The 21,671-nt window shown below is 36.7% G+C and overlaps 1 protein-coding gene across 1 annotated transcript in view; it reads right to left on the bottom strand.

Annotated features, from left to right (window-relative positions):
* Positions 1–1,234: 1,234 nt before the first annotated feature.
* The window catches only part of LOC145675671 (uncharacterized), a 42,837-nt gene continuing 22,400 nt past the window's right edge, over positions 1,235–21,671 (bottom strand). Inside the window, exons 5-7 of the mRNA XM_081746256.1 lie at positions 19,740–19,900; positions 14,818–15,044; positions 1,235–2,641 (exon numbers count right to left, since the gene is read on the bottom strand). Coding sequence (XP_081602382.1) covers positions 1,432–2,641; positions 14,818–15,044; positions 19,740–19,900 — 1,598 coding nt within the window. The 3' untranslated portion in view covers positions 1,235–1,431. The remainder of the gene's footprint in view (positions 2,642–14,817; positions 15,045–19,739; positions 19,901–21,671) is intronic.

Genomic DNA, 21,671 nt, shown 5'->3' with positions numbered 1-21,671 from the left:
ATAGCAACCTGCCACAATTACATTAACCTACTTTATAGAACTCCTACATCTTTTCATCTACGTAGTTGGAAGTCTTCAGCCATCAAAATCTCAACTCGTAAGTTCTAAATGTGCACAGACTAAATGTCATGGAAATACAAAACAAATTAGTTTGCTTAACACTACCTTTGTATCGAGATCTTCCGATGACGGCAACTCTCCGAACAAATTACAAACATTTTTTTATTTTATTTATTTATTTATTTTTGACGCCTTGTTCCCATTACTTAAGGTATTTTTAAAAAATCTGGTTATTTTATTATTTCTTGATATGTGTTCAGATAGTTGTCAATTTAATGGACTCCCTTGAAGCTAGAAACACGTCAGATGTTTGAGTTGGCACCAGTTAGGCGGCGACTGCAGCACCAGATGGTTGTTGGTGGCGTGTTAGAACAAACTTCGTACTACGTGAGAAGCAGCAGAACGCCGGTATGCAATAAACTAAGCAGACAGTGATAGTGTAAAATGGTCAACCTCTGATTTCCAAACAAAGGAAATGATGGCTCTCGGTTATGTGGTACACTGACGAAAAAACTCAAGCAACACTTCCCACAGGCTATATTGGCAATCACAATCTGCCGCAAGTTGCATGACATTGACATACAGAGTCGGGTTGTACGTGCAAAACCAATGTTAAGTGTTTTAATGACCTGGCTTGCTGATAAGTCTTTTAAAGTCTTTATAAATCGTTTAAGATCCAACTAAGTAAATGCGACAAAAGTGAAAAGCAAGTTATTTATATACGGAGAAACAAATAAAACATGGACACAACCTACAATACACAAAGAAGAGAGTAAACTACAAAGTATAGAAATTGCAACATTATTCTTTTCTTCAGCAGTCCACGACAGTTGATCATCCTTGAATTGAAAATACTTTATTGCAATATCACTCTCATGTGCCAACAAAACGTAGGCCATCTTTTGCACCGCCCAGGGATGGTTTAAAAGGAAGCCAGTAGTTAAAATTACAAATAGGCAGATAACTATACCATTTTGTAAAAGTTGCTTTTGAATACTCCCCACATGTTTGAAGAAAAATTCAACTTTCACGTTCAGATCTTTAAACTGTGTATATTGTCGATCTAAGTTTTAAGAAAGATGCAGGACATACCAAGTAATCGCCCATTATGAGCCATTAATTCAGTGTACCAGAACTAGGTATTGGAATCCAATATTCAAAAGATAAGCCGAAATACGTTTCTAAATTCCATTGTGTAAATTTATTATTCAAATTTGTATAAAATAACACTCTTTAAAGACTAAAAAAGAAATCAAATGAAGGAATTAGGTACGAAAATATCTCAATAACAATCAATCACAACCAAAGTCGTCAGAACAATAGTATTACATTTCCTTTAAAAACGTACATCAACTTCTCACTATATGAAAACTATTGATTGTTTACAGCAATTTGCTGCGGAAGCGTACTCTGAGCTATTTCTATGTTATTATTAGTACTACTAATATCACTGGCATCTGCTGGAATTGTTATTCCACCTGAGTCGACATCGCCTTCCATGTATTCTAATTTTGACCGCTGGATGGCTAGAAAACAATGTTCCTCATCATCATCCTCAGTATCGTCTTTACTTGGTATCTGAATGGTTATAGTTTGCGTGGAGCCATCTGGTGATGTAGTACTTCCTGTCACATTGGCGTGTAGAGTGCTGCCTTCATGAGAAAATGCATTGAGACATCTGTAAATCAGCTGAGCAGCAGCAACGTTACCTGGGAATACTTCAACGTCGTTGGAAGTATCGGTGCCATCCTCATCAGGTTTCGTAGCTTTTATGAGTCCATTTTTATGATCACTCATGTGAATATAATGTGATTCTTCACTGACAGTTTGAAAAGGACACTGATCACAGGCAAACACACCTTCCAAACCAGGATGCTTATTTTTGAGGTGGTTTTTGTACGAATTACTTTGAATGGAAGAATAATTACAGTATGGACAACGATACGGTCGAATTCCAGTATGGCGCATTTTATGTCTTCGCATGGAATTATGGTCCCCGGTTTTGAACGAACACGTATCACATTGGTATGGCTTCTCTCCTGTATGCTGGCGTTGATGTAATTGCAACATCGCTTTTCTCGCGGACGCATGACCACATATATTACAAACATATGGTCGTAATTTGCTATGAACGGCTTGAATGTGTTTTCGGAGACATTTCGAGTCGGAATATTGCTTAAAACAGAGATTACATTCTTTAGTCGTATACCATTTCTTTGCATCACTACTACGACGATCTAAATGAACCACCTTATGATTTCTTAGCTGCGATAATTGTTTAAATCCTTTCCCACACACATCGCATTGATAACCTCTTGCATCACTATGAATCTTTTGGTGATTTTCAAGCTTTGCCATTGTCACTGTCTTATATGTGTTACAAATATTACACTCCAACAGGTCCACATCGATTTCATGGTCTCTCCAGAGATGCATTGCACACTGACTCCATCTTTCAAAATGTTGTTTACACGTACAACATTCGAAACCTCTACTGGAAGGATCTGCTTCGTGACATGACAGATGATATTTCAACGATTTTTCGCTGGTGAACTTGTATAAACATGCCTTATGAGTACATCTGGAAAAAGAAATACAAAAAAGAATTATTAAATATTTCAAAATTGTACATAAACTTATATATGTCAAAACTAATAATAAAATAATAATACATTGCATTTTTTGTTAGTGTGAGGTGGAGTTGAAAAAAAGGGGTGCTTATTGTGTAAAACATTTTGTAACACTTCAAACAACCACCAACTAAGTATTTTACATTTCAAAAGAAGACAACAATGTTACGATACTAAATACCCCAGCACTAAAACGTAATTATAAGGTCAAATACATCTTGCAATTACAAAAGGAATCCAGTGTTCTGATCCTTTACATGTTTTCTTGTTACTTTACAATAGAAGAACTCTTGGTATGAAACGTAGTCAGTTCTATTACATATTTTAGGCACATGCTATGGCAATTCTAGTTAACATACAGGGTACCTTGTTTTTTTTTGCGAGAATTTTTAAGATCTCAAAAATAACACATATTCTTGCTTATACAAACATGTGAAAAATTATTTAAATTGTTCCATTTGTTAAATTATCGGATACGATTTAGTCATTATGCTATCGACTTCATTACGATTATTTTACATTATATAACTTGATTTCTAATATACTCTCTGTCTCATCATCATTATCATAGGTTTTCTGCCATTATTGGCAGGTCACTTGCTGCAACTGAGTAGCTTCCATGCTCCACGGTTTTCCGCTAACCTCTTTGTCTTCAAATACGTTTTTTCTGTTTGATATCGTCCATTAATTGTAGTCTCGTCCCCTCCCTCTCTTTCCTGCCACCATACCCTCTACCACTCCCTCATGATACAGTCCCTTCTTACCCAATGTTCCAGCCAGTTTCTCTTCCTCTTCTTACTATCTAAAATTGTTTTCTCCCCCACCATTTATAACACCCTGTCATTCGTCTTACTCTCTACCCTTCAAATAATGTCTCAGTTGGATGGCAAAATGTTGATGCTGTCGTGTTGAAAGTAAACAGCATTTACAGAGGAGGAAGAGTTATTTGAAGAAATATTTTACAGGCTACATACTCAGGGTTCTTACAAAATTACATTTATCATTTTCCCTGATTTCCAGGTGCAAAACCAACCATTTTCCCTGACCCACGACATTTAATAAGATAATGGTGTACTGATGATGAATGTCTGTGAAAGCTAAATAAAGACTTGGGCCAGTGATTCTCAACCTGTGTGCTGCAAAAGATCAGCAAGTTCCCGTTTGCAACACTATACAGTACACAGAGCCATACAAAAGGCTAATAATAGTAGACAAGCAAACCAGTGTATGCTAACCAAAGAATTGCTATTTTGAGCTAGGGAAGAAACTTTATAAAACATCTTCAAATAATATTACACATTAACGTTAAATTTCTTTAAAATTAAAAAAAAAAAAACTAAGAAATTGGCCACCCTTCTCCCTAATGAGCAGCTGTAACTTTAGAATTCTTAAAAAAATTGTCAACGAATTGCTTCTATTAATTTCGAAGAAAGTAAGACGCGCTCCTAAACATTTAGTAAACAAACAAAAAAAAAAAAAAAAAAAAACAATACTTTAATGGAATTCAATATTTCTTCGAATTCATTAAAATGAGAAAATAAAACAATGAGAAACTTTTCAAAATAATGTGTAAATGTATATGCAACTATGAGAATGCAAATTGTGAAATTTTTCCCCTCAGACGCAAAAATATTTGAAAGTTTAACATAATTAAAATTATGGGGAAGGAGCATTACAGCTGCGCATGCCAATTCCCTAATCTCTATTTCCTTGTACCGATTTTTTTTTCAGTTATTGTAATAGATCCTAATTGTTATCACAACAAAACATAAATTTATTATGTTATACATATACAACATGTTAAAAGGTAACAAGAATTTTAGGAATGATCCAAAAATGGATCAAAATTTTGCGATCTTGGCCAATAATTAATTTTTGGATCAGGAGCTACAAAAGTTTTGAATGGCCCCATTTTTTTTTTTTTTTTTTTTTAACGGAATAAGCCTATCATTACTGAATTAAGTAAGCCGATGAAACTCGCCATAATGATTATTTCAGTATAGAATATTCAAAATATCGCTTAATGTAATGTACACAGCCCTATATTAAAAAACAGATATACAAGTGAAATTGCCATTAACGAACACCTCCATAATATGTGTATATTTTTGTCGCGGCAGAAAATATATATATTAATATGGGACAGACCCCTCTATTCCATGGGCCCTTCTAATACGAACACAAACAATTTTCCTTTCTCCTCACTATTCTAGTAACCTTTTCTGAACGAACAAAGAACTATTCTCAATTCAAACTTATTCAGCACAGAAAACACCTTCTCCAATTTGAAAATAACAGTAAATAATAATAATAAAAGAAAAATCATTCCAAATGTTTCCCGTGATGATGAGACAATGTCGATTTGAATGCGGAGGGGAAAAAAAAACTATAAATTGGCCGCCTTTCCCCCCTTAAAAGAATAATTCTCGAAAATGCTGGGATGTGCATTTGGTAATTTTTACTGAGTGGTTTATATACAGAGTTTCAGCTCCTTAACTTAAAGGATTCGACAAATACTACATGTTTGGCATAAATTTTGAACCTTCGTTACGATTTGCAGTTCATACTCCAACATAATGACAATCGATTTGATCGGATGTTGCCATTTGGAGCTTTTTTTTTGGGGGGGGGGGCTGCCCCCTGAATTTTAGTTTTATATACATTTTAATCAATAATATAATAACAAGGTTATGAAAAACGTGAAATTCTACTTATAGCGGATAGTCTTGTCTCCCCCTCCCCTCCAAAGCAAAACCTGAAATGCCGATGATTTGATAGATACGATTTTCCCTATTTGGATTTATTTTACGATTATATGTCCATTCATTTTGAATACGTCAATCTTTTAAGCTTCTAGTGTAAAGTGACCAGTTCTGGTCAAGTGTTTTGGCTCAGTGAGATTTGATCCGCGAGGTTTCGGACGACGATATTTCGGTCGGAGGGAACCCATTTCTTGACCTCCAAGGTATTCAGATTTTGTATCCTGCGACTCTGATTCTGGGAGATTGAAGGGGGAGGGTTAAAACGAAAGTGTATGCTACTGTTTCTCTGCATTTTTTTAAATAGTATAATCAATGAACAAAATATTTAGTTTCATGGTCGTGTAAACAAATTCTAGACTACTAAAATTCTAAACTCTACCCGCCTTATGCAGAGTCGTTTTGAAGTATGATTAACATCATACTAAAAGCCTGATTACTACAGGAACCTTATGTTAGTCGAACTCTTTAGTATGGCACTAATCACGCGTCAAAATGACTCTGCATATGGTCCTACAAGTTCTAATATACTCTAGAGTAGACTATCTATAAAATTACAGAAAGCTATTTAAGTATAGGTATAACATACATGTAGATTGGTAACATGTTCATGAATCATTTACCTATGAATACATTTAAAATTAAATTATACGTATAATGGTCTGGTGCCAATACCTTTTCACAACATACATGTATCGTTGAATCTCAAAATTTATATGCTCATTGGTGATACCAGAATGTAATTTTATCGTTTTAAGTACGATAATGCAGTATATAGTGATTCATTAAACCATGTATGTATGTTTCAATTGACGTTGTCTATTGCCCATTTATAGGCTTAACGACAATAAAAATACTCTATTCTATTGACACTAGGAATACCGGGAACGTTTACTTCTAAGAAGCACCAAGGAGTTTTTTGGAACGCCCACGGAAATTTTCAGTCAGAAATGAATCTATTATATTTCATGGTATCCCTTTTTGTCTTCAGTCACATATTACTCTTCACATAAAACTAGATAATTAACAATAATTTGACTCATTTTAGCATTACATTTGTGGTCAAAAAACAGTTCGGTGCTTCTCGATATATCAGGCTGAATTCTCTCCTCCCGCATCACTATTTGTTCATACTCTTCTCAATACATCGAACTAGTCAAGCGGTCTGGTGCTTCTAAAGAGTTATTATGATATTAATTATTATTAATAATAGTATTGATGAATGCAATGCGTGAATATTATTATTTATTTATTTTTTTTATCACAAACTCACATAGGGTGGCATCAAATCTGCAACAGTTTGCATCAGAGATGAACGCGCTATGTCTAAAATTCTAGTATCTCTCCATGATCATATTAATTTCTTGGCTATTCACAATTAAGCTAAGAGTATGTACGAAGAAAATACTTTTATGTTAGTGTATTCAGAAATATGGGACAAGAATTTCTTCCGCTGTATTACAAAATTTTATGTGTTGTGAAAGGAATCACATTAATTGGAAACCCTGGCCCTTGGAGGGCGTTTGCAGCTGATGTAACGCCAAAAATCTCTAAGAATAGGGGCACCCACAAGAAAAATATGCACTATTCGCTCCAGTACTAAGGAGTATAGAAATATTTGCATTTCAGTAGATACGCAATTAACACAGAAATTATTTATTTTGCAGATAGTCTCAGTTGTCTGTTTGCCAATATCGTATTTCTTGTTTTTGTGTATGAAAGGTGTATATAAAAAGAATAGAACTTACGGCAAGTGTCCGTGTGCAAACAATCCATTGGGGACACGGTAGCTTACTGACAGAGCAATTATCTCTGATGTGAGGGGGTCCAAGGTCATGAGAGTTTGTAATGGACATAATCTTATCCGTGGGTTTTCTCGGGGTTCTCCCACATTCTCATTTCATTAGTTATTTGATAATCATTCACTTACATTAATCATCCTTGTCCTTCAGCCTAAAGGGCATAGTAGGACGTAAACCTTAAAATGATATCATTTCACTGTTACCATTCTTGTATTAACCATTAAGTACTCGCGCGGGGTGTTCACAGACCCCCAACCAGGTAACTTTTGTGTTGCTAGCCAGAAGTCCTGATGAAAAAATATTTTAAAAGTATCCCAAAACGAGTTCAAAAACTCTAATTGCAGCAAATACTTTTAAAAACATATCTAGAGTTACGCTATATTGTCTTAATTATTTAAAAAAATATATTTTTACTGTAATAAAACAAATATCAATTTGGGGGTCTACTGGACCCCCGCGCGAGTACTAGTGTCACAAAAAGGGCGCGAGTACTTACGTGTTAATGAAAGGAGGAAACAACCAATTTAAACTTATTTTTACACACCGCAATCCTCTATAGGTGCGAATTCAATAAAATGTGATCTGACTGGACTGGAACTCCAACCCAGGATCTCCGGCATACCGTGCCGATGCGTTAACCACTACGCCACTCAGTCCGGGTTCCAGTCCTGGTCCAGTCAAATCATTCTCTCAGTCTTTGTAAGTTATTGAATTCGCACCTACAGGGAATTGTGGTGTGTGAAAATAAGTTTAAATTGGTTGTTTCCTTCTTTCATTAACGTATGAAATCAAAACTGTCAAAATATGTTCTCAGTATATGGACACTGGATTGTCCCAGCATAGCAGCTAGGCTGTGGTACAAGCCATATGGTCTGAGTGGAGAGCACCAATTGCAGAAGTAAGAGTGTGTGGCTGTTCTGGGAAGCGGACTGGGTGGCGTAGCGATTAACGCATCGGCGGTACGGTACGCCGGAGATCCTGGGTTTGAGATCTGGTCCAGTTAAATAACTTTATCACTCTGTAAGTTATTACCATTCCTGATTTGTAACTAGAAAATCTAATTCGAATTCTGGACACATTTATCCGTAGATTTCCTTAGTCCCACCAGACAAATGCAAGAGTAAAACCTTTATATACAGTTTTTTTTTTCTTTTCTTTTCAGGCGCTTCCACGAGTGGCATCTAGTGTATGTTATTGGTTTGACTATGTGAATGTATTCTTCGTGTACCACACACACACAATTTAATATCGAAGTAATTGCAACCTATTTCGAAGAAAGATTCTTACTGCAAGATAAGAACAACGAACTGAAATTTGATTCTTAACAGTAAACAATTTTATTTAATGCGTCTAATATTTAATATACTGTTTCGGTATTCCCTGGCACCTTTCTCAATAAATCCGGGCAACTCACGCGTAACCATTGCACTTCTCAGAATTTTTTCTTCCACTTTATTAAGATGATAATGTGAATTCCTTGTACTAGAATCCTCTTCTTTTGAAGTGTTCTTCTTGTGAAAAACTTTCGAAGACTTAGGTAATTTTTCTGCTACTTTCAAGAAATTTTACTCACTTCTAACAGATTCTTTCTGAAGATGCTTTTATAATTTTAAATCTATGTTAAACGTTCATTATACGTAAACATTGGTGATTACACACTTCTTTAATTTGCTGTAACATTGATTAAAACTGTTTGCTTCTCGTCAAACGACTGTTTGTCATTTGGAAGCGTTTTATTTTCAAGAGAAAACAAATATACAACTAAAGAAAAATACAACATGAATATGTAAAAATGATTTTGTTTGGTATGCTCTATTTTGCACTTTTTTGACAGTTTTTAATGAATAATTTTTCCACGCACTAAATGTAAAAAACACTTTTCGCGCGCCTCTAGCCACTTTCCTTTTCACGCAGCAGCTAGTGGACGGTAAGAATCCCAAGAAAGGGAACTTACGAATAATAGGCATGGGCCATCTGTTAACAAAAAGCAAACTTTCTCTAACTCACCAAAGACAAGAAAAAGAAAGAAAAAAGAAAAGAAATCAAAAGACTACCTATGCACGGGCTCGAATATACCGCCCGCCTTGAAGTGCCACATTTCAAAGACACAAAACAAAGAATTTCATAGTATTACTTTAACCCGGGAGAACTCGCACTATTTTTATAACGCAAGAACTCGCAGCGGTCTTTTAGACCGATTGTAATAAAACATATTGTAACACGTATAAAAGGCTTATTTTATTGTTAAAAGAGTATACAGAAGATTGCCTTTGATTTAAGGCATTGATATAAATGTATTTAATACCTTTTTTGTTGCGGAGAATATCTACGAGAGTTAAATTGTGATCTATTAGAAGCGCTTTTACGAGAGGTATGGACGTGTACCCTTGTCGGTTTTATATTACGTCCACTATTATAAATGGGCTGGATCAGTCTTCAACTATACTCTTGGCGCTGTTATCAACTTGAAAGGGGCCAACTGACTGCTTACCATTGTACAATTTCATGTTGTATGAGTAAAACGTACGAGAGTCTGCGAGCACAAATAATTTCAAGTCATATTGGTGGGTTTGTTTAAAATATAGTACCTAAACTTGCATTTCTCACGAAAGGCTTCCAAGGATTCGTCAATATTTGACATTCACTTGGTGAGTAATTTTCCCTAGCACCTTTCTACAAATCCGTCAAATAATTCTTTGATGGCCGCTAGGTTGTCCAAACTTTTCCTTTCTTCACGGTTTGTGACATCGTCAAAGCGCAACGCCCAAAACAGAAATAGAAACATGCTCAGTATGAACCTTTCTACTCCTGCCCCATCCGTATCCCATAGTTCCTTCAGATTGGTATGATTATATTTCAAAAGACCAGCCAAATAAAGGAGACCAATGAGAGCTTTTAGTTCTGGCAAATCTAGATCTTTAGCATATCTTTCTCTAGAAAATTATTTTCTATGCGTATTAATCCAAATGTTGGTATAGTGTACTATTTTCTCAAGAAAATCATCTGAAAAAAAAAAAAAGTTCCAGGATTCCAATAGTCTCTCAACATTTCGAGCTTGATGAACGGGTCCCGGTAAATGTGTTACAATGTTTTACACAATCAGAAAAAGACTGTGCAACGTTGTGACGCGAGAACTCGCACTGGGTCGAAATGACCGAAAATAAAAAATACAGCTCTCTAATTGTCGTAGAGGTAGTGAACAATGTTTACTTCATAACGGCGTGATAGGGGAGGGTGCATACAACGAAGTCACGGAAGGTCATGAACCTGTGGCGCGTTTCCGAATAGTGGTACCAACTTAAACACAACTTCGGTCTTTTCCCCGCTTTGCGAGTCCTCGCGGGTTAATAAAACTTTTTTAAACTCAGCTTCTCTATTCACTTCAAAAGGAAGCACACGCAACTTTACAATGGAACGTTTAAATTCGCTGGAGGCTGTTTTTACCGTTACGGCTCACACCAGACCATCACTACCACGGTGGACTTCCTTGATTCTTCCCATTTTCCACTGGTGAGGGGAAAGAGAGGATTCTTTTAGCAATAACATATCACCCTCTTGGAAGTTTTTCTGCGGAGCCAATCCTTGCGCGACAAGTATTCTTGCACCCACCGTTTCCAGAAATGGCGGGCCAGCTGTTGAACTAATTGCCATCTTCTAGGGTTGGATAATTTGCTTTCAGAAGGATTCTTGTTAGGAATGGAACCAAATAATCCCCAATGAGAAAATGAGCGGGTGTTAACACGAAAAGATCATTGGGTTCGCTAGATACTGGTGGGTGTGAGTTTAGAAATGCTTCGATTTGAGACAGACCAGTATACATCTCTTCGTAACTTAACGTAACATTACCCACAACTGTTTCAAATGATAATTAATGCTCTTCACACATGCTTCCCACAAACCACCAAAGTGCGGGTTGAGGGGAGGATTGAAATGCCACGTTATCCCTGTTCACTTAAATAGGCTGAAGTTGTTACGTTTCCCTGTCTGTGCGCACTGGAACCTAAAAACTGTTTTAACTCTTTGCTGACACCGACGAAATTTGTCCAACAATCACTACAGACGTCCATAGGGATCTCCAAGAATGTCTCGAGGGAAACAGAGCGCCTAAATAAACTAGGAAACAATTCGTGGTTGCATCCAACACAAGCTCCAAGTGTGGGATGCCTTTGTAGAGAAGCATACAAATATAACTATATACGCCTTATAAGGCACTCTACTTCTTACAAAAGTGCTCTTAAGAAGAATGGGGCCCGCGTAATCGACATCTACTTGAAGGAAGCAGCGACTAAAATTCACTCTGGCCGCTGGTAGGGAGCCCATCATTTGTTTTCCCGCCTTGGAAGCAAAACGATGATACTTTACACACCTCCGCGTAATTGCTTTCTCTAGATTCTGACTCCAAGCGTCCAATACCTTTGCCTAAGGCTTGTTACCATGCAAGGTAGCCTCGTGCTCGTGTTGAATCAACAGTTCACCTAATTTATGATTCTTTAGCATTAAGATAGGATGTTCGTGATCTGTGGCGATTTTTGCGTGTTATAGGCGACCTCCCACTCTCATTATTCCATCATTGTCAATAAATGGATTTAAACACAAAAGAGAACTGTTGGGGGATAAGGGTTTACCGCTCCTTAAATGCTCTAGCTCTGTAGCAAACGCTTCACTTTATGTTTATTTCACTAAACATAACAATGCTGTTTCTAGCTCATTGGCCATTGACGGTCCACATTGTCTTGGACAAATACCTTTGAGATTATTGACAAAGCTTAGACACCATGCTAAGACACGCCTTAATTTCGTGAATGGCGAATAACGGTTTGTGATGTCATCCTTTATAGTAGTACAAATAGATGTCACACCTCTTTGCTTTTCTTCCATCATAGCGTCCGGGTCCAAATCCGAACCCGGATCGTCGGATAACACTGGCTGTGATAACCACGAAGGACCATTCCGTCATAAACTACGACTCACCAATTCACTCGGATTGACTCTCCTCGAAGCACTGTCCGCTGGGTTTTCTGCACTATTTACGTGACGCCAACGAGCCGAGGGAATTAAGCTCTGTATTTCGGAGACTTGATTTGCCACAAAAGTTTTCCACTTGTTGCATTAATTCCCATTGCCGACGCGGTTTACTATCGAGTTTTTCGGTAGTGTGGTACACGAAAATAGCGTCCCAATGCTCTACGGGTTACTCCATCACTTTTAACGAGCGCATACATTTGATCGTCTTATCGATTAATTTACGCAGTGCGGTAGCCGATTCCTGGTGAATGACCGGTTGCGTGATTAACCACTTTAAAATCGAGTTCACGATTTCGCACTTGTTTTGATAGCGAGAATTCAGAATGTTCCATGTTTCTTGATAATTGGCATTAGAAATTTGTATAGTCTAGATTAATTGCGCGGGTTCGCCTTTTAAACTTGTTTTCAAGTACTGCAAATTTTGAGCTCTCGAGAGCCTCTCAGTGTTGGCAACTGTAATTTCGGTAATTTCATCTCACTACACACTTGAGCTTCACTATTCGGAGGGAATTGTGTTGTTGCTTGCAAATCCATTAGGGACACACTCAGGGCCACAAGTTGGTTTTCCATTTCTGCGAGCTCTACTTCTTTGATAAACTCTTCATCATTGGAAACTGCAGTTATTTCGTTCAAAAGTTGAGAACAGTCTTGCTGTAGCTGGCTGACCTTCCCGCTATGAACCAATATGGCGTTCGTATTGTTTTGAGACAGCAGACTTACTGCCTTTTCCTGTCGTGTAATTTTTGCTTTCAAAGTGCGTTTTTTGATGTTTAAGTTCCCCATTGCTTTTGAATGTCACTCACAATAAAGAAAACAAACCCTCACAAAAAGTCACCAAGGCTGCACTTTTGCCTGATCCGGCACGAAAGAAGAACCCTGTCTGCTTCTCGTCACACGCGGTTTGTCATTTGAAAGCCTTCTATTTTGAAGAAATATATATATACAACTAAAGAAAAATACATGATGAATATATAAAAAATGATTTTGCTTGGTATGCTCTATTTTGCACTCTTTGCAAGTTTTTAATGAATAATTTCTCCACTAACTAAATGAGAAACACACAAAAAACACCTTTCGTGCGCCTCTAGCCACTTTTCTTTTCAGCAGCTAGTGGACGCTAACAACCCCAAGAAGGGGAGTGGACGAACAGCAGGCATGGGCCATTGACAAAAAGTAAATTTTTTTCAAACTCACCAATAACAAAAATAAATAAATAAATAAATAAAGACTGCCTGTGCATTGGCTCGAACAAAAACAAATGTTTACATACAGCAAATAACCTAGGCAACTTCTTACAAAGTTGGCTAAGTATTTATTGTGTAATGTAAACATTTATATGTTTTGAACAACACTACCGCTAGTTAAACAAATGTGCAATCATCCAAATTAAAATAAAAATGGGACAACTAACGTGTGTAAATTAACGTTTAGCACAGATATAAGATTATAACAGCATCTTTACAAAATACCTGTTAAAAGTGAGCAAAATTTCTGCAAACTAGCACAAAAGTACATGACTTCATAAAAATCTTCTGCATAAGCTTTTCAAAGCAATAACGCTGTCAAAAGAAGAGGACTCTAGTGCAAGGAATTTACATTATGTATTAACAATATATACGAGAGGGAGTCCGCTCGTTTATTCCAGGAAAGCGAACAGCAATGGGGAAACAAGACAGCGGTTGCACGCGTAACACACTCAGACACAAAAGTGGGTATCGTTCGCCCGTGATCCTGCAGATGGCGCCGTCGCTGCGCCTGCGCAAAGCAGAGCAGAGACGAGTCTCTCAGTCTGATCCTGGTAGCTATGGAGAGAAGGCGCGTTTTGAAGTCGTGGTCAAAGGAGGAAGTGCGAAATTATCATAGCCTGTCGAAATTTGAAGAAGGCGATTCGGAAAAAGCAGCCTGGCCTTCTCACATCTGGTGTTCTGGCATTGGATGACAATGCGAGACCACACTCAGCGACGGCAACGCAAAACCATATTGCAACTCTTGGGTGGGAGCGCCTTTCCCATCCGCCACATAGTCTTGATCTCGCACCCAGTGACTCATCTGTTTCCGGCTTTGAAAAAGACTCTCGGTGGCAGGCGCTTTGGAAGCGATGCTGAATTCACGAAGCTGTTCAACGCTTCTTCCGCATGGAGAGCTCTGATTTTTTTCATGGAAGGGTTTTTGAAGCTTATACACCGGTATGACAAATGTTTCAATGTACGTAGTATTTATGGGAAAAAATAAAAATATGTCTGATCTTTAATGTCACATGCTATTTTTGGTCTTGCATCCACACCTCTGTCCACAGTCGCCAGGGGACACTTATTTTCGGACTCCCTCTCGTAGTACAAGCTACGATTCTGATAAATGAGATGAGGCTGAGCGTGAGTTGCACGGATATACTGAAAAAATGCCAAGGAACACAGAAAGAGTACAGCTAATAGCACATTAAATATTAGATGCAGTATATGAAAGAGTACGTTTACACATTATTATAAACATGTGTACATTCATATCCTTAAATAATTACGTAAATTGATTATTAAAACTTACTTGTACTGTTTTTCTATAAGTAGTCCATTTTTGAATAAAAAGGAAGAACTTCTCTTTTTTCTCTTATGATTATTGTCTTGTTTTGATTCTTTGATGGATTGAATATTTTTATCATTATTTTTATTTACTGTAACGTTTCTTTCTCCAGGCTGAGGTACCAACGCTACTTTATCCTCTTCCCCTTTATTTGGAGTTTTTCCATTTTCATACACAACACACTCATGATCCTGGAACGAAACAATATTATTTATATATTAAATTAGCTGAAACATTGGTTTTTCGCACGAGAAGGATCAGTTTTATGCAAAATATTTGAAAGAAATATTTGAAGCCTCCTTGGATGCATATTTCAATCAAAATGAAATGATAAAAATTTCAGCTCGACAAAAGTACTATGTAACTGAAAGAGGGGGTCAGATATCTACCTATAAGGATGGCATTTTGTAAACGGCTAGGTTTACTAATCTCTGTAAAGGCTACCCTATTGTAAAACGAAGTTCCAATCAGGAAATCATCGTGTGAATGGAATTTCTACCCTTGAGAGGGTTTTTTTTTTTTTTTTTTTTTTTTTTTTTTTTTTTTTTTTTTTTTTTTAAGGGTTTGATTCGTTGTGATCCCTGTTCGGGGAAACACATTCTGTGAGGTAAGATTCATTCCTACGATGGTTTAGGCCTTGTAATAAGGTATGGAGTTAAAGAACGACACCTCTGAAGGGTTCAAAACTACCCAAGTGTCAAATATCGTACGAAAGTAGCAGGAAACAAGTACTACAACGGCATAGGGATTCGATTCCATCTCAACCTGAATTGGTTCGGAATTACTGAGGTTCCTGAGAGAAAAAAAAAAAAAACAATCCGGTTGACTAAAGTTCGATAGACTAGTGCAGGTTATGATAAATATCGATGATAATGTCAGAAATAACAAGACATATTACTATATAGAAGCATCCACAGTGATCGAAGTGAGACGGTATGCGGTGGTATGCCATACCGCCTCTGGTTTTTCAGTAATGAGGACATACCGTCTCTGGTTTTTCAGTGATCAAGACAATACTTAAATAACAGGTATGTTGAGTCAAAATCATAATAAAACATACCGCCTCTGCTTTTTTTCCACTTCGAACACTGAGCATGCAACATGATACACCTGAAACAACATAAGCTCTTTGTAATGTTTGTTTACTGTAATGCACGAACAATAAAAATACTTCAAAATATAAAGAAATCGCTTTTGAATAGGAGAGACTATTGCTTATACTATTAATAATTTATTATATTCGGAATATGTTCATTTATTTCTTTTTCTTACCTTTACTTGTCATAATTACTAAAAAAATATCACTAGGAAATAATGCCAAAGAGAATTTTATAAGCACAAACAAAATACTGATTATGAAATCACTGCTCATAATAAATCATTCTGTCCCTGTATAGATATCACTCGAGAGCGATAATTACACGAACGTGACGCGATTGGATTTCTACATAAGATGTGTATAGTTGTTTCCAAATAAAAAGTGGTGGTTGTCAAAGTAGAATGACGTAACTGGTATTACGGAAACATTACCAATGCTTTCAATGTGTTTCTGAACGACTGCCATATAATAAAAATTCAATAATTTCATTCAATGAGAGGCTTTGTCTCAGTAAAAACCCTGAAATATCTTTCACACAAAAATTCACATATTTCCTTTCTTGATGCAGCTTGAAGAGTCGTCCTGTATAGCCCTCCCCTCCAAGCTTCTCTTGCAATTTTTCCCAATAAACTTGCCATAGTTTGAACCGGATAATTAGTCCAATAACATTTTTCTATGTAAAAGTGCCGCAGAGAATGCGAGGTTTGACGTCAAAGAGAAGGTGAGAACAACTACTGTTGTGATGCATGGATTTTGAATGACGACAATCGCAAAACCATTCGTTCTGCCGTATACAAAGTTGACAATCATTAGTTGTGGCATGATTCATATGGTTGGAATTGACTAAGTACAAACTTTAAGAGTGAAAATGTGGCTCACGTCTGGAGTAGCCTGGAGACCTAGGTTCAATATTCTGGCCAGCTGCACATTCTCACTCTTTAAATTTCATTACATTTAGTTATTTTGCTGCTTAGTTGTTTTTTTTTTTTCTGCAAACACTATAGTAAACCTATTTATTAACGACCTCATCCTTAATCAAATCAAATCTCGCTAAAGATTATATTCGAAAATAGAGGATGTTCTGTTCAAATCTCCTTAATTTTAATTAATTACTGTGAACAAAGTATAATGAATTGTGAAATAACCGTATCACCAAATGAAAGACCAGATCATGACTTTGAGTTGTCCGTTTGCTCACTACCCAGCGCCACGGTTGCATAAATAAAAATGGCGCAGACAGTGATGTAGTATGCAGTGCTAAGACAAAATCTTGTGATTTCTACGTAACGAAATACAGAGAAGTGTACAGAGGAATTGCATCACTGAAAAATAACATCCCAGGGTTATGAACCCGAATACGTGATACGATTGCGACATAAGCGGGAATAACATCCACGGCTTTGGATTGGATATTGTAAACAAAAGAAATACTGACCAAAGCTTAAACATACACTGTATTTTAAATTATGTGTTACAGTTTCGAATATCTACCCTATCCTTCATCAGACACTATAGAATATAAATGAAGGTACAGACATATAGTCATCCTTATGAAGAAGTCTAAATTCTATTGGCTGAAGCCTTCAGCCAATCCTGTAGGTCCTCGTGTCCATTTTCCAATCACGTCCCACCGTTTTTGGTTCTTACAAGGGTCTTTTTCACTTTCCGACTGCATGAGAATAACGGAGGAGGAAGAAAAACTTCTTAGTTTAGATCACAGATTGAAGGGGAGGTGGACTTTAGAGAGCTGATGTACTCAGTAGAAGAGGCCTTAACGGACGTTAAAGAAGAACAGAGAGACGATAACAAGGAGAAGAAAAGAAGTACAGAGAATTGAAGAAGGAAGAAAAATGAGGCCTTATGACGTTGAGAGGTAGAACGGATATAGTAATAGAGCAGGCGGACACGGGTGGAGCAGTGGTAGTGATGGGGAAAGAATGGTGGAAAGAGTAGTAGTGGTGATGAAGAAACTGGAGGATTTATGTAACGGTTATAAAGGATAAGGACATGAAGGAAGATGACCTATTGAAGAGAGTAATGAAAGAAGGAAGGGGTTTCAAGAAATGGATAAAGGTACAAGAAAGGATAACAAGGATGACAAATTTCCCAAAATTACACAAGAAAGTGAAGCTTAGACACGTACTGGAGTGTAGAGGGAAATACTGTGAGCCGCTAGAGAAGGAGTTGAAGGAGATTTATCCGAAACTGTGGCATATCATAGTTTAAAATACAGTGTGTGTTTAAGCTTTGGTCAGTATTTCTATACTATATTATAACAAGGGATATGTTGGAGAGAACATGGCAATAAGTTGTATACATTCTGGGTATTGTTTGTGCTACCAATGGGGCACATTTGGAGGTGTATTAGTGTATGGAAAAATAACATTTATGATTTTTTTTTTTTAATTCTCTTAAACTGCATTGCCCTATTCATATTTTGTTTTCTGCTATTAATTGAAATTAAATTTGAATGAGTGTGAATCTCACTATTAATGTATATTCAGGTTATTCGAGAAGCTCACGCTTTCTTTTTTCAATTCTAGTGAAAATCTTAAAGACAATGAAGAACATAAAAAATTTGGAAAGTGAACTACACAGTATCTGTAAAATGCTGTTAAATAAACTAATAATTGTTCTCAAGACCTTTCCTATAGTGTATGAATTTGGGCGCTTAACAATTATTTGGAAACATTTTATTTAATAGCATTTTGTACATACTACATGGCTCATTACTTTCATTTTTGATATTCTTTACTGTCCTGAAGCCATTGTAATATCCCGCACATGATTCTATTTATAAACATCAACATGTGCTTTTATTTGTAAACACCACCACCATATGAATTTTACTGCAAGTTACTACACGAAGCAGAAGACAGGAATCACCGTCACCACTGATCATGTTACGGAAGAACACCAGCGTCACCACTATCCAGGAGGAGATATAAAATTCCAAGAATCAGCACAACCGACTTCAGTTTCGGCTGATCATCCTGCTCCCTTAGCTTGCTTGGAACTCTGAGAGTATCCTAACCTAATCCTTTAGCTTGCTGTGGAGTTCTGTTGGAAACTTAACCCCTCTCTTAGCTTGCGTGGAGCTCTGAGAAATTTCTAACCGCATACACTCAGCTTGCTGTGGAGTTTTGTGGTGTTCCTTCCCGTTTAGCTTGCTGTGGAGCTTTGCGGGATTCCAATCTCTCTTTGGTTGCTGTGAAGCACTCAGAATCTTAGCTCACCTCACTCAGCTTGCCCGGAGCTTTGTGGGGATCCTTCCCTTCGCTGCCCGGACCTTGCGACACCTACTTACCCTAATTACTTAGAGGATTTTGTATTTATCGTAGTGAAACTGTATTATACTATTCATAAAAGTGTTATAATAAAGTTTTAAAATTACAAACAGAAAGTTTTTTTTTAATAAAACTGACTGTGGGAGAAAACCGATTCCCGTGTGTACTTTCTACCTAACAAGATAATTTTATATTATTTACTAAATTTCATAAAAGTGGTGTAAGCTTACGGACGGTAAATTGGTTACATAAACTTTAAGGTTCTTGCGGAAAGTACAAATATGTAATCCTTGGTTTCAGAGTCCAAACAAAATTTTGATAACAATTAGTTTTTAGCTTAAGGAAAGGGGTCATGCTGTTTTACACTACGCAATTTTTGATAAAGCGAAAATTCCTGATCTCTTACGCACTGACTCAAAAATACACACAACCACTGTGAATATTTGTATCTGCATATTATAATATTGACTTAAACGAACACTAAATTAAATAGCACTTACCTTCAACAAATGATTCTTACAGTCTTCTAAGCTAACAAAACTTTGAGTACATTGACCACACAAATATATATGTTTTTCTGTTGCCGCTACCGGTTGTGTAGATGATGTGTTTATTGCACTTAATTCAATTTCCGAGGACAATGATGATTCATTTTTAGCTTCTGGAAAGAAAATGAAAGCTTGTATGTGATATGAATTTCTGTGAAACAATACAAATTAGATGAATATTTCAGCTCCACAATCCGCTGTAAAAGCCTCATAATTTTTGTGAAAGGGTTCTCTAAATAAATTTACATGTTTATATACGTGTATAATTCTGTAATTAATATTACCCTGAAAGAGAGCTATCAAGGATAGGCTAGTAAAATTGGAAATACTCAACAGATGTGTGAAATAATTTCTTTATTTTTCGTTAATTTGAACATTCTTCTTTAATGTTATTTCTTTATTTTTTGTGAAGAATTATTAGGCCACCTTACTGCGCAACGGAAAGTTTATTCATTTATTTATAGACTACAGTAACTCACTGTTCACATTTGTTCTTCAAGCCGTGAAAACTTTTTGATAACGAGCTTTACACGCAGTTGAACTGAGACCGGCAGAATTGTATTAGCCAATAGCAGCTCTCTTGCAGACAACGCAGGTGAAAATTTATAACATTTGAGGATTTCTAGAGTGTTGTTTTTACCGAAAATCGCCCTGGGTTTGAGACTAGTCTGCACAAGACAGAGCGGGAAAGGACTGGCAAGCATTCTGCACCCAACTGTCGAAGGGACTATTGTATATAACAACTGAAGTATGTATTTTTCTTTATAAATAATTCTTTTTGTGTTTTTAATTTTTTTCAATTATCTTGACTTGCAGTCATGTAAGTATGTAGTGTTACTAAAGTCCAATATAATAATGTTAAAGATAAATTGTTTGGATTCTGATTAAGACGCACAACTTTTCCTGTCATTGTGGTGGTAGCTTGTGTGAATGCGCATGTGCTCACAAAACAGGTTTATCACTGCAAATGTGCTGGAATGATCCCAGATTCGATTTCTGGACTTGGAAATAATCGATTAATACGAAAATCTCTCTATATATTATGCAACAGAAACACAAAATATTATACAGGGAGTAGTGTTGGTCGAATATTGCGAAATGATTTGAAGTTTCACCCTTATAAAATGAGGGTGGTACAGGAATTATCAGAGTCAGATAAAAGAATGCGAGTGTAGTGTTGCCAAGCCATGTTTCCTGGAAAAGTGATATCCAGATTTGGGGATATTCCATGGCCTCCCAGATCCCCGGACTTAACTGCCCCTGACTTTTTCTTGTGGGGGCAGAGTGTTTAGACATCGGTTGCATAAACTGGAAAAACTGAAACACAGGATTCAGGAGGAAATATCCGCCATCACTCCAGATCTCTTATGATAAAAAGGCCTTGTGTCCATCTTAAACACAAACTAAATACAACTTTCTTACAAGGCTGTCTATAATCTTTATTATAAATTAACTAGAAATGTTACAGTTTCGGAAGTATATCACTTCCTTCTTCAGACTACTACTCCAACTGAAACCCACTACTACTACTCCAAGCGAAAAATATACAAATAGGACGGGCAAAATAGAATAGGTGACTAAGTTTTCGATATCTGGGTAGTATTGTAAGTGATGACACAGAATGCGAACGTAAAGTAAAAGCAAAGAGGATCTTTAGCTAGGACTCTGATTATCGTAACATTGGGATCAGAAAAATCCCACAGTTACCCACAATAGACTACAAAAATAAAACACAAACAATATTCAAACCATAATTTTAAGGAACTTGGTCTCTGAGACCTAATCGATATACTTTTCCAGAACATAAGATTAAGGGTACTGGATGACAGGATCTGCTTAAAATAATTATCAACATTCCACATTCCTGAGTAAAGACTTTTCCTT

Source organism: Thermobia domestica, chromosome 18, assembly GCF_964235325.1.
Source record: "Thermobia domestica chromosome 18, izTheDome1.hap1.1, whole genome shotgun sequence".
Taxonomy (NCBI): Eukaryota; Metazoa; Arthropoda; class Insecta; order Zygentoma; family Lepismatidae; genus Thermobia; species Thermobia domestica.
This window is presented reverse-complemented; position numbering and strand designations above follow the sequence as displayed.